At 33.9% G+C, this 14,179-nt stretch overlaps 1 protein-coding gene and 1 long non-coding RNA gene across 3 annotated transcripts; one reads left to right on the top strand and one right to left on the bottom strand.

Annotated features, from left to right (window-relative positions):
• Positions 1 to 236: 236 nt before the first annotated feature.
• Positions 237 to 5,426, bottom strand: LOC123542207 (uncharacterized). Of its 2 annotated transcripts, none has more exons than XR_006684688.2 (5): positions 5,315 to 5,426; positions 3,218 to 3,320; positions 2,519 to 2,598; positions 1,458 to 1,534; positions 237 to 297 (listed from the first exon to the last, which is right to left on the bottom strand). It is a non-coding gene; the product is annotated as an uncharacterized LOC123542207 (long non-coding RNA). The 2 variants fall into 2 exon arrangements; XR_006684689.2 differs by lacking the exon at positions 5,315 to 5,426 and adding an exon at positions 5,128 to 5,151.
• A 1,284-nt stretch (positions 5,427 to 6,710) lies between these two features.
• Positions 6,711 to 12,437, top strand: LOC123543191 (uncharacterized). Its single transcript, XM_053531437.1, has 4 exons — positions 6,711 to 6,973; positions 7,611 to 7,930; positions 9,012 to 9,098; positions 11,852 to 12,437. Exons 1-4 carry the CDS (start codon positions 6,952 to 6,954, stop codon positions 11,984 to 11,986), a joined length of 564 nt encoding a protein of 187 aa, XP_053387412.1. The 5' UTR covers positions 6,711 to 6,951; the 3' UTR covers positions 11,987 to 12,437.
• The last annotated feature ends 1,742 nt before the right edge of the window (positions 12,438 to 14,179 follow it).

The following is a 14,179-nucleotide window of genomic DNA, read 5'->3' as shown; positions in this document are numbered from 1 at the left end:
AAAAAGAAACAGTGCACTTGACTATATGATGCAGGTAATAAAGTTTGAATCACTCAGCTAAAACTCATTAGTTATATCTATGTCAATAATTTTGGTGTAAGCCATACAGTATTCTTGAAATTTCTTCTATTTGAGATCAAGTTTTACTGTCTAGATACTGTGTAAGATATACACATTTTCCATTTACATTAACACACTCTATACAAATGGTAATATGTTTTTTAATATCAGGCTTCATGCTTAATTTCTTCCTGTGTTTTGTACTGGTAATTTTGGAGCAGAAGTCACCTCAACATACTGAAATGTAGAAGACATCATGTAAGTTTATTATATATCTGATCATAAACTGTGAAAAATTTACATATAAAGTGAAAACCTTAAAAACATAAACAAGAAGGCTTTCACCTGACCTAGTTACCCAAGATAACTAGCATCTAACTTGGTCTAGATTTCAGGGACAATCATTTTGACCATGATTTATGAAAATCAGGTAGTTCAGTATGGTTTTCAATGACTGACCAAGTGACACACATTTTTGACCTAAGATACCCACTTTTGAACTTGACCTAGATTTCATACAGACAAACATTCTGAAAAGATTTATGATGACCAAGTTGAAAAAGTGACCTCTGAAGTATTTACAAAAAGTGACCTCTGAAGTATTTAAAAATGTTTTCCATGATTTGGCCTAATTAATTAGTTTCTCCCATTAGTGACCCAGTTATAAATTTATCTTAGATTTTAACCAGAATAACATTTCAACTAAGTCTCAAAAATATCAAGTAGAAATTGTGGTCATTTAGTGTTCACAATGACTCTCTATGATTTGACATACTGACCTAGTTTTTGACCTAGATAATTCAGTTTGGGACTTGACATAGATTTCACATACATAAACATTCTGATGAAGTTTTATGAAGATTAAGCATAAAATGTGGCCTCTAGAGTGTTAAAAATGTTTTTCTGTGATTTCACCAAGTGACCCTGTTACCTTAGGTAACCCAGTTTTCAACCTAACTTAGATTTCAAAGAGAGAAACATTCTGACATATGACGTATTTTTTATGTAGATCTAGTAGTAACTGTGGCCTCTGGGGTGTTATCAATGTTTCCCTATGATTTGACCTAGTTTCAGACATTGAGTAATCAAGTTTTAGACTTATACTACATTTTTTAGACATAGACATTCTGACAAAGATTTATCATGACAAAGTAGAAAATGTGGCATCTAGAGTTATCAACAACCTCTTTCCAAGACTCTCCCTAGTAACATAGTTTCTGATAAAAAAATGTAACCAAGTTTTATGAATATTATGTATAAAATGTGGCCTCTGGAATGTTGATAAGTTTGTTTTTTTTAAATTTGACCGAAAGACCTAGTTTTTGATCTCATGTGTTGTAGACAGCTTTGCTCAAAGTTTTGTGTTAACAGTGATAAAAACAAAATATCTAACTTACCCACAGTATAACCTTGAATCAACTGTCAACCAAAATGTTTCTGTCTGTGTGCTAGCATGTTGTCCACTATGTTCCATCTGAAATATTGATTCTATTAATTACAGAAAAGCACATAAATATTAAGAAAGTTAATGGAAATTGTAATTGTGCTTCACAACTTAAAGGTATATTGTGCCCAAATTTCATATTATGCAAATATGAGCAATTTCTGTACAGTGAAATGTAAACACAACATACATGTAATTGGTTGTGTTTTTTTTTTTTAATATAGTGCAATTGCTTTAAAAATTTAATTGTTGCTGAAGCTTTATATAAATATTTATTGACTTATTCAGTAAAATTGAATGTAACTGATCAGATGAGGATTTTCTAGATTAAATTTACATGTTAAAATAAAATTCTTACTAGTGAAAATGAGCATAGCACATCTTTAAATATGTTATCATGGTCCTATTGTATACAATCAACCTTGATTTGACAATGCAACTAAAATCTCTAGCATGGAGAAATTAAATTACAATTGTCAGTATTGATGCATCATTCTATTCTACTTCCAGTAACTCCACATATTTGTAAAAATGTAGCTTAAGTATTATGAATCCTGGAGACATTTACATTGGCTATTTATAACTTCACTACTACAGGAAATAAAAGATAATGATAATCAAGCTTTGTCAAGTATTGCTGTTGAGTGAAGTGCTTGTACTGTTTGGATATATTACATAGTATTTATACATTTGGTTAGAGTGCAGGGAGCTCTCAGAAACAAAATTAACTATTTAGGACACTATGTAGACTGAAACATTGAACAGCTCTGACATGTAATGTACTCAATTAATTAAGTAATTTGTAAACTATTTTGTGAATGCAACATTTAAAGAATAAAACTCCCAATTTGCATGTTTTACTTCAGCATCTCAAAATTTCCCAAACTGATTGGTATCAAACCTTCACCATATCCCCCCACCCCCCTCCAAAAAAAATTATAAAATAAAAAATCTGTAACAGGTATGTAAAAACATTAGGGAAGAGCAATTATAAACAAACTGAGAACCACTTACATTGCTGCCTCTCCCTGAGCACCTCTGATGTGGGTGGAATTTGATTACACTGACCAGCCAACCAGAATGTGAACTTGCACCTTTATATACAATAAAATTATAAAACTTACACTTTGACATTGAAGTTACAAAATGCATCAACAAATAAACAATTGAATTATCTAAAAATCAAGTATGTATACATTATTAAATGAATCAGTGTAATTTCTTTTAAAAAGGCACTTACTATACTTCAATAACTGTTTCAGGGTATTGTCTTACTATTGATAAATCAATGTTAGAAGAAGCTATTACTCAAAATAAAACCAATGCAGTAAAAACTATTATACAAAGTAAAACTTGTTTTGAAATCCTATTCAGTCTGATACCTGGCCTGCTTTGCATTTGCGAGGATTTTTCTGGCTAGAAATCCAACAACTGAATCTTAAGATTGATTGTTAGAGCAACAGTCACAGGTTCAAATCTTGAGCCAGACAAATTAACCTCTGTAATTTTATCAATATTACTCCTAATTGTGATTACAGGACTAAAACATCTTTTATAAATTTAATAATAAAAAAAAACTTTGTACAAAAATAGTTGTTGCTGTAAATCTTGTATTAATAGGTAAACATGAAATTCAATAGATGAATAACTTTCATAATTTACATTATGGGTGGGTTAAGTTTATTGACCTTATAAATTTAAAGTATCACTTACTTTTCCAGATTAATCAAGAAATCACATGTTACAGTCATTCATTCTGTAATACCTCACTGTCAGTGCTGATCTGCTACAACAACAGACAGACCATCTTCCATTCCTGCAATGAAGTTGTTACTATAAATGTGAAATGTCAGTAATCAAAAAAAGCAATAATTCAATTTTGTCACAGTGACATCAACACCAAATATTAATGAAATGGAATTTTAATATGCAGCAAGACATTACATTTAGTGACTTTGCCTGAAAAAGGAATTAAACACTGAAGATTCTGAAACATAGAGAAAATGTGCAGTCACTATGGGGCTCTAACTCAGGACTCCCTGCATACAGTGAGAGTCTACTTACTGAGCTAACTGCAGCTACTGTATAGCATACACAAGTCACAACCAGGAGCTAGGGTTACTTCTGCATATAACACATAGTCAAGAAAAGTAAAAATGCAACTTTAATTCATGGCCAATATTCATTCTTGCAACTTGTTTGAAGATATTTTGTTATACATTTATCATTATTCATTAAATCCAATTTGTGAATCTAATATAGTGATTTTCTGATACTCAAAGCCTATAAATTTTCACCTAGCAGCATGTCTTGTAATTCAAGTATATACAGTTTTAACCCATGACATGTGTTTACCAAAACTAAATGTTACTGAATGTATAAGTTGATTACAAACTTGTGAGCAAACATTTGTTCCAAATTGCCTAACTTAACAAAAAAAAAAAAAAAAAAAAAGCCTATTTTCAAAAAAATCTTTATCAAATTATCCAGATCCAATAAGAGCCTTCATTCAGTTTTTTTCCCCAGTTTTAGCATTGTTGCACTAATTTCATTAATTTTGAAATGGTGGAGTCACTGAAGTACACCAGCCTGACTGTGTGATTATATAAAATTTGGAAACCTTGTGTAACATAAACATGTCAGCTTTTTAAATCTGATAATATTAAATAAAAAATTAACTGTATTGTTTTCTTTAAAACATGGCTGGATTTATTGTGTTACAAGTGACAATTGTGGAGGTGATAGTAGCAATATTAAACATCAAGAAAGATAACTCTTGCAAACACTTGATTCAGCATTTCTAAAAAGTATGACCACTGAATGCTCGCTTTCACTGTTTAAACCTTGCTTATTGTGCTGCATACATGTAGGGTATCTTAAATACTGAATAATTTTTAAGACAAGAAAGTATGCAGACTGGAAATTATACACTGTTCTTTAAAGTGAAAGTAATCATGTATTTAAATGGCAGTGCTCCAGCTAGCTATTTTTAGCAGGGCGCATCGCACGTTTCGAAATTCGTTCCGCCCTGTTATGGGACTAAAATTTCATTTTTATATTGAATAACTGCATGATATCTCTAAAGAAACTAGGGAAATCTTCCTTTCTTGTAGATAAATAAGTCATATTAAAATATAGCAAATACATGTAGCAGAACAAAATGCAATTAGCTGCAGTCACTTTTGCACAAAAACCTGAAAAATGTGTTACATGTCAAAATCTAGGACATGAATTTAACACCCTATAAATTTTATGGTCTAAAGCACAACTGACTTGTCATTCATACACATACACCTGTCCGAAAACATAATTTTCATCTTGTAATCAAAACTGACAAAAAGGTGATGGTTGCCGAGACAGCTGTCATTGTGTGAATGTTTACAAGTATGCTGTATCTTGTAATTCCCTGAAAGATCAATCATCCCCTTAGACCTTGTCTGGTAAAATATCATTCTCTAGTTAGTCTTGGTAAACTAATTTATGCAAACCATGTATATATAAATGATTTCCAAAGAATTTCAAAATTTTCAAACCGAAAGTGAAAGTAGAACTGAAATTTAAAAATGCTGTTCTGTCTGAATTTAAATTGATATATTTATATCTGTTTACGTTACTAATCTTACCTACATATTTATATTACAAAAATAACCATAACCAACATCGCGAATGACAATTTTTGAAATGACGAACACGCCGCAGAAATCCATCATGAAAAAGTCGTGTTCAAAGGGCAAATATTTTCCGGCTCCGAAGTTTCACAAACCAATAGTTGATGTCATTTATACCAGTAATGTAATAGAAATTACTTACCACCAACATGAACGTAAATATCAAGTCATTGTCTGTTGTTTTTTTTTTTTATGATGCTGCGCGCGCAGCTTTTGTTCCAAAGCAAGAGAGTTAAGAAATTTCTTAACGAAAAAGTTTTTCTTAGCTAAGTAATTTTCTAAGATGCTTCGTGAATACAATTTTAAGAAAAAAATCTTTACTAAGTCAAAATATTTAAGTTAAGAAGTTTCTTAGTGAAATCTAAGAAAATTTCTAAGATGCTTCGTGAATACGGCCCCAGATGCAGACAGACAGCCCGGATGCGCCATTCGTTCTCAGTGACATTCGCAAAAACAGATAAAAGCTTTGTACCTTATTGGATCAGAAAATGATATTTCCATGGGGTTCATTATTTGTAACCTGCTTACATATCGTGTTCCAGCAACAGACCACATGCTTTTTAAAGCTCTCTTTTTGAATATGTCCTCAGAATTTAGAAGGGGTGTATGCTCTTATTAGCAGACGGCAAATCGAACAACCTATAGCGGTAATCAACATTCATAGGAATAACGAACATGTACAGACAATTAGTGCGAATTGCTTGTTTTCCAATTAGAAATGAACATAATTGAGCCGTGCCATGAGATAACCAACATAGTGGGTTTGCGACCAGCATGGATTCAGACCAGCCTGCGCATCCGGATCCATGCTGTTTGCTTTCAAAATCTATTGCAATTACGGTAATTTTTAGCGAACAGCATGGATCCTGATCAGACTGCGCGAATGCGCAGGCTGGTCTGGATCCATGCTGGTCGCAAACCCACTATGTTGGTTTTCTCATGGCGCGGCTCATATTAAGAAATGCTTGATGTTATTGATTACTCATATTTTAATTCTGCTTATTTCATTTGGACAAAAAAAATGAAAATGATTCATAATCGTTTGAAAAATGATTTAAAAATATTTAAGTTGAATAAAATGTTGTTTAATCTGACATGTCCTAAATCAAATCTTCAAATTTTACTTGAACTATCTATGTATAACCACGATATACCAAAACAAGCAGTACATTATGGATACAGCCTCATCTGAGATACTGTATAATACAGAGGTGTGATACTTATTTATTTTCACTGTAGCAGTAAATTATGTTGTTGTTTTTTTCGTTGTTTTCTGGTACATATTATTACAAAAGTGTTCTTTCATGTTGAATTTAACGTCACATTGACACAATATTAGTTCGAGTACGGCAGCTTGTAAGCTTTTGATGATGAAGGAAGACTCCTGCTGCCCCTCTGGGCATTAATTTAGACACGGGCGGGCACCTGGGTAGAATCACCACTTTCCGTACGCCAGATTGATGTCGTTGTCACATGAAAGAACTCTACATCCTAACCGAGGTTTCCAGTCCACAGCAGTGAGGGGCAAGTGATTCGAAGTCAGAGACCACGGTGGTCCGTGAAAATTTAACATAAGAATGATACTATCAATTCAACACATAAACTTAACCGACGCTATTTCTCAAACCTACCTTTGAGACAGATTATTTAAGCCTTCAATTGTAACTTCAGATTCCTTAAGCAAGGACGATCTAATGCTTCGCTGGAATGGGGTTAATGCAGTAAAAATTGATAAAGAAGTCAATCTTAAAAATATTGTCAAATCACAGAAACATACGTATGACTCCATACGATAACCCAGGTAATATTGAACATACGATCTTGATTCTGCTTAAAAAAACGTTTTGCATTCATATACGATATCAGCGAAAAGTTTAGTCTTCAATGAATTTGTACATGTTTTTTTTTTATGTTTGCGTATGATATCATATCGAGTCATATCGTATCATATCATATTGTGTTTGACTTCACTATTATCTTCTGAGTACACATTTGGATACGGAAATTTTCTATGTTGGTCTTATTTGTAAAGGCTTATTCAGAAACGTATCTTATGTAAAGAAATTATATAACTTTTTATGCTGCATTATCGTGAGCGTAGATTTCTTAAAGGTCTTGTTGGAAACCAAGAAGAACTCATCTAAAACTTTGTTATTTTTTTTATTTTTTCATTCGAAATATAGAAATGATCCTTTTTCATTGTCTCTAACCTTTATATTGTATAAAATTTACAGCTCACACTTCTTGAATGGCTTGCCGGTCGAAATTCAAAAATATTGCTCGAGCTTGCAAGGATCTGATGATTGACCAGCAGCTAAACGATAAGTGTTTTACTGGACGACTACAGAAATTAATATATGTGGTCATGTAATAACTTGCAATGTAGGCATTTGGAACCTCCACGTGCGTCTTTTGTCTAAAATACTAATATATTTCAGTGGGGAATTTTTCAACTCTTTCTGCAATGCTATCGTTCAAGCGATCAAAGAATTCACTTAGCATCATGTATATTGCACCACCTATTATAATTGTTGTGGTATCCATGACTTCTTTCCTTCTTGGCGAAAACACAGGATCACGAATCACAGTTCCGACAGGCGCTTTAACTCAGCTTGTCATGCAGTGGGCTGCTATATATAGCAAATTACCATCCGTGCCTGTTCTTACATATTTTGATAAATGGATGCTTATGAATCTGATCAGCGTTGGAACTGTTCTCTTTGTCAACGCTTGCATATGCCATCTCGTTTATTCGAAAGTACGTATTTATATATTCTAAATGTGCCATATGTTATTTGAGATGTTTGTCACAATAGTAAAGTAATTTGACTCTGTTTGATTAACATTGCTTCCACAGATACAGTTTGACAGCGTCCTAATCAAGTAATTAAACGACACGTGGACTTCAACTTTATCATCTGCGAGACATTTTTGCAGAGTCTGACAGTTTTTTCTTAGTTCTAACGAATTCAAATAGATTAATATGGCCCTAAGATAGATTCTCAATCATGGTGATTGGAAATTTTAACTTTGCGACATTCTATAACATAGAATGTGTTCGAAGAGCTTATAATAAACAGACAAAATAAATTAATGTAAATCAACACTGGCCCGTACGTATGAAACACAGAAATTGCAATTAAAATCATGAAAGTAGATGCATTGTGAAATTTACGATTCTTGATAATTGACAATAAAATCTTACACCATTGATGTTTTAATGGTTTGGATCTGATAGAATACAAACATACATATTTTGTTATACGTTTACAAATCATTTGTCTCATCCTACGGATGGCGTAAATCTTGTCAATGAATGATCGTGATATTTCAAAGTACGCAAAACAAATGGTTTTACTTGCCTCAATGCCATTACAAAATTCAGTATATTAAAAGGGAGTGACAAAGACATCACTCTTGTAGATATAATTCAGTTTTAACATATAATATATCGCGTTGTGGAGTTATCACTCTTATAAAATAGTGATGTGTAATTTTATTTCGAAGGAGAGAATATATTAGTATAAGTATCTAGGTTTGCGATTTGGATGCTATTTTGCGATGAATATGTCATGTTTTATGTAAATCTTTACTCCTTTTTACGCACATTGTATTATTTACAATTTCACCATCATTACACTGGATTGTTTTGACAGCTTACGTGATGTATCAGTATGTATATTTGCCTTGAACATTTTAGAAATTAGTCAAACATCTTAAAGTATTTGCATTTAAATTGCCAAACACGGATGCCGCTTCATAAACCTGTAAATCTGCAAATAAGAACTCGTAAAAATACGTTCTTGAACTGGCTGTTTCTCATAAAGATCTTATGACAGGGAGAAGAAATATCTACAAAAAAGTCAATGGAAATGAAAATAATGGCAAATGATGACAGCAGCCAACATCCTATGAGACAACATGAGGTTTGTATTATCTACTGCATATGATTACTTGGGTTAGTGGACTTGCTGTGCACCTTCGTTTGTACTGCTAGGCGATTTGTCGTATTTGGTCTGGTATATTGTTTTGCTGATTTAGTTCGTATAAATTCTCTCTATCATATAATAATTTATAACAAGAACCTGTATCCTAGCGGATCACACGTATGGGATTTTCAACTGTTCTGAATTTAATTATGTTCCTTGATGCAAATCATCTCTATATATTCTGTGTATCCTCGAGATCCAGTTAACTTTAAGAAAGAGAATATATAGCTTCTTTGGTCCAAATCAGTTAAAAGACTAAATTGTCGCTGCTGATTTGTGAGAGATGAAAACAGAGATTTGAGTATGTATGCAAATGTTGAACCAGTACGAATGTGTAGTATAATTTTGGTGTTTATATATAGAAGCATCAAAACTATTCATGTTTGGGTTATGCCTCGGTCACAAAACCGTACGATATTCGTACGGTTTTAAAAAATCGTATGAGCCCATCAATTTTAGAATCCTTACGGTCTCGGTACAATCGTTGCATCTGGTCACAGTACCTACGGGCCCCGTACAATCTTTAGAGGGTGCAATCGTAGGATATCCGTACGGACATCACAGACAATTCGTGCGGAGCTGTTGCTCTTGGGTTTGTACGGCGCTTGCACGACACTCGTATGGTGTCCGCACGGTGTCCGTGCGACAAGAACAAATCAGTTCGGAGACGTCTAAAAAAATCATTTTCAATCGTAGGATATTTGCACGGACATCGCAGACAAGTCGTACGGAGCTCCAAAGGGGCCCGGCCTTACCTCATATGATTTCCGTTGGCTCGTACGGAGCTCGTACAGGGTCCTGTTTTCATACCACACTGAATTACCAAGGAAGTCGTACGGAGTCCGTACGGCGATCGTTACGCCCTGCGGGCACTCCGCACGCTGTTCTTAATATCGTACGGACAGCGTACGTTGAACGTGCGAGTCCCCTGCGAGAGTCGTGCGAGCATCGGCAAGCCTTGCAGTTTTCCAAATCCGCACGGACATCGTACGATGCTCGTACGAGCTCTTCCGGGCCCGTGCGATTCCTGTACAGGGCTCTTGTCAGCTGCTCCCGACTTCGAAAATCTTTAAGATCTCGTAGAGAAATCGGAAGCTCGGTGAAACTTTCTCACCGAGTTCCCGAGTCCTAAACGAGCTCACAAAATCCGTACAACGCTCGTACGAGTCAACGATGTCCGTACGGACGCCGTGAGAGTTTACCAAAATTCGACTATAAAACCTACTCGTACGGAACTCGTAGCGTTCTTGTGGCCAATGTATTAGTGGACTCCCGTTAATATTGTTATCTAGTATGCTGTGCATATTCGGAAATAAACGCTTTCTATTTTGTTCAATTTGTACGTTGCATTTATTTACTTTCGTTCTTATACATTTATGTCTTTAGTTGAATAAAATGAGTCATTTTTATGTCTTTAGTTGAATTAAATGAGTCGTTCAGGTATCATTCTAATTTTTGTTTTGGTATTGCGATTTATCAGCTCCAAAAATGTATGATTAGAATAAGTTCTGTTAAAACTTAACCTAGCGTCGGGTAGTATAAACCTTTTGAATGACAGTAAAGTTGGCAGGCAGTTGGTAGTTAGTAGTTGAAAATTCGAATAACCAACTACTTACTAGTTGCCAGTTGGTTATTCAATATGTATTGGCAAGTTCGATTAACCTTTTTCAACTCAGAATAAAACACAATATAGCATATGTTATCAATTTTGAGGTATTGTTTACCACTTTTCATTTCGCATTAATACTGCGTACTGGAAAGAAAATAGTTATTCAAATTTTGAAAAAAAGATACCTCTTTTAAAAGGATCAAATCATACAATTAGACTTAATTTGCTTTTAAATTTCAATACAAATCACTTCCAATATATAGATCCATCTTTGAAACATTCAGGTGAGCCAGTTGCCAGGTAGGCAGTTGGTAATTCGATATTTTCCAGAAAGTCAATATGATAAAAACATTCATTTTAACGCTTGTTTTGTTCTTAGGTATTTTAAAATATTTATTCCTTTTAGTGCATTCAGTAGCCTTCGCAATAACCAAGGGAGCAAGTTGCTATTCGCGAAATGTTCCAAAAATCTGTTGTAGACATTAAACAACAGAAGCATTTAATTCAGACATAAAACAACAGAAGCATTTAATTTATGTTTTAATTTGTTTTTATATATCAACATCCAACACTTTCAATATATAGGTCAGTCTTTGAAACACTCAGGAGAACAAGCTGCCAATGGATCTTTTTCAAAATTTGAATAACTAGCTAGATTCCAGTAAGAAGTTGCATATTCATGCGAAATTGAAAACCATACACCTCCAAACTGATAAGTCTTGCTAGACTGTGTTTTAGTTTGAGTTTAAAATGTAGTTATTCAAATGTTCAACTACCAACTACCAACTGCCTACCAACTTTACTGTCATACCTTTTGACACCACATAGCTAATATTTAAGCAGTTTGCAAGAAAACGCCATGCCAGATTAGCTCAGAAAGTAGTTTATAACGACGACTAGTCAAGAGGTCGCACGGGTCATATACCGTTGAGGCAATGTTCTACGTGACTATTTGATAGATGGAAAAAATACCATACACACAAATGCAAAGAGAAATATACAAAAAAAAACACATCTTTAAAGTTTTGGATGAATATCAAAATAGGTCACATGGATATTGAATATTTGATTTTTATTTTAGGAAAATATGTGCCGGCGGATATTGTCGTCGTTGAAAAGAAATGTATGGTCTGTCAACTTCATGGCTTTCTTTGTGCTTGGTGTAGGTTATGCTATTGTCGCATATTGGTACGTGGATACCTGGAAGAACTCTTAAGATTCCTAATTAATATTATGACGAAAAGGACAAGACTTTTTATGAGACATCTGTACATTTGAAATCGACAGCCTATTTGTTACGATTTATGGTGAAATATATGATAAATATCTTTAAATGCCATTGTATCCAAATTTCTTATATTGATAATTATCATTAAATCAGCATATTTCTAAGTTTGAAATATAGAAACTGTACACATGACAATGCTTCTAAGGATGGACTATTTTCTATAACTTATAAAATAAAGAATTAGGAAATGCATAACGTCTCAGCTAAATGTTGCAATAACAAGAGAAATACCTTTCTACAATCTTATATGCAAGTCATATACAAAACAAAAATATCATGCAAATATTGTGCAGTGCCATTCACTGTTGTTTAAGTTACTAAAATGTGTGCTTTATTCCATTTTGATATTTTCAGTAAGTAAATGTATGACATTGTTTTAGATGTTGTTTTACTGCTTTATCGGCATTTTTGGAATCATGTACAAAGTATGGTCAATAAACATGGTACTATTTACTACATAGATATACATGAGTAATGAGACAATGCGAAAGGTTTACAAACGTGGCGAATATCAATGTTAGTCACTGGCATTAAATTTTACAGTTACTGTAGTAATAAAACAACATTGACAAAAAAAAACCACAATATTTATAATATATTTTCATTGTGACTCAATACTCATGTACATTTCGTAATGTTTATTGAATATTTGTACCATGTTATACTGTCCAGTATTTCAAGATAAATATGCATTGTTTATACTGTGATAATAAAATATAAGATAGTACAATAACATTTCGCATGACGAATGCACCACTGTTCTACTTAAAATATAGATATTGCAAACGTGCGATTAACAGGGAAGATGAGTAAGGTGAACGATCGAAACATTGTCCGGATTGAATTAACTTTCATGAACAAAAATACCCAAACCGCAACTCACAACACGTGGACACACTCATGTGCGCACGCACGCACGCACACACACACACACACACATGCACGCCCACGCACACACGACAACAAAACTTATGAATACATTGACCTACCACTGTCTAAGTTGGCAAATTAGATTGCTTGATAACGTAGCATAGGTGTTTTAGCTACACGAAAGATTTATGCAACAGTCTTGCTAATTGGATGAAAATGTTCAATTTTGCATTTTGTATAATAACTTTTAAAGCGTTCATTCTGAATGACACTGTTTACAGTTTTAATGGTATCTGTCTGTATATTTAGCAAATATATTGGTCTAGCTAAATATCATAAATATTTCTAATAATTAGTAAATACAATTAAAAACAGATTAACAGGTGTGTGTCAGGGTACGAGTTATATGATCCAGGGAAGTGCCAACGCCTTTAGTATCTTGAGCAATGAAATGGGTCCAATCGCTAAGATGACTATGTCTTAGACTAGCTGACAAACGATGTAGAATGTCCTTTGTTAAAACGTATAGCTGGTGAGACCGAATACATCGTATATAAAATTTTCCTCCGGCTACCTTGCCTAAATGATTTGTGTACCAATGATTCGTAAAGTATTTCAGTTATAAGCTAGATAATTTCAGGGATCAGGCAAAAATCATTCAAAGTTTCAACTATCAATTTCGAAATCAGCAGCTTAAACTCCTATAGGCTGGAGATACTTTACTAGACTGGTCTTTGTGTCGAAGTTCCCTGGAGACAATGTTTTTGAACAACAACGCACGAGTCCTATTGCATAGATGCTCAGCCTATGTTCTCTTGATGAAAGCTGCAACTCCATAAGATTGCCCTGACTCCTGGATGCTCAGAGCCTATATGCTATCACTAATAGCATTCAACTACCATATAGGTATAACCCTGATGTCTTGGCTGTACTTCGCCAATAACGCTGAACCTCGTCTATAAGCTGGAGCTCTCCTACTTTCTCAGTAAATCACCAAAACCTATGTCTCTCACTCAGCTTTCCGATGCTCAGCCTATATTTGCTATCGTCTATAGCTCTCAACAACCCTTAAGGTTAAACTCCTATGCGCTGGCCCTATAGCTCGAAACCTTGTTGAATTTCTGCAACTCTTCTTTAGTCTATGAACTTCAAACGTTTTCTTTTTAATAAATTATCCGTTCTGACAGTGTAGTTGCAATAACTTCCTCATCAAGGTACTGTGATAAATTATTAGTTGAATCCTCGATGTGT

Source organism: Mercenaria mercenaria, chromosome 19 (genome assembly GCF_021730395.1).
Source record: "Mercenaria mercenaria strain notata chromosome 19, MADL_Memer_1, whole genome shotgun sequence".
NCBI classification, from domain to species: domain Eukaryota; kingdom Metazoa; phylum Mollusca; class Bivalvia; order Venerida; family Veneridae; genus Mercenaria; species Mercenaria mercenaria.
The sequence above is the reverse complement of the archived record's forward strand: the minus strand, read 5'-3'. Positions and strand labels throughout refer to the sequence as shown.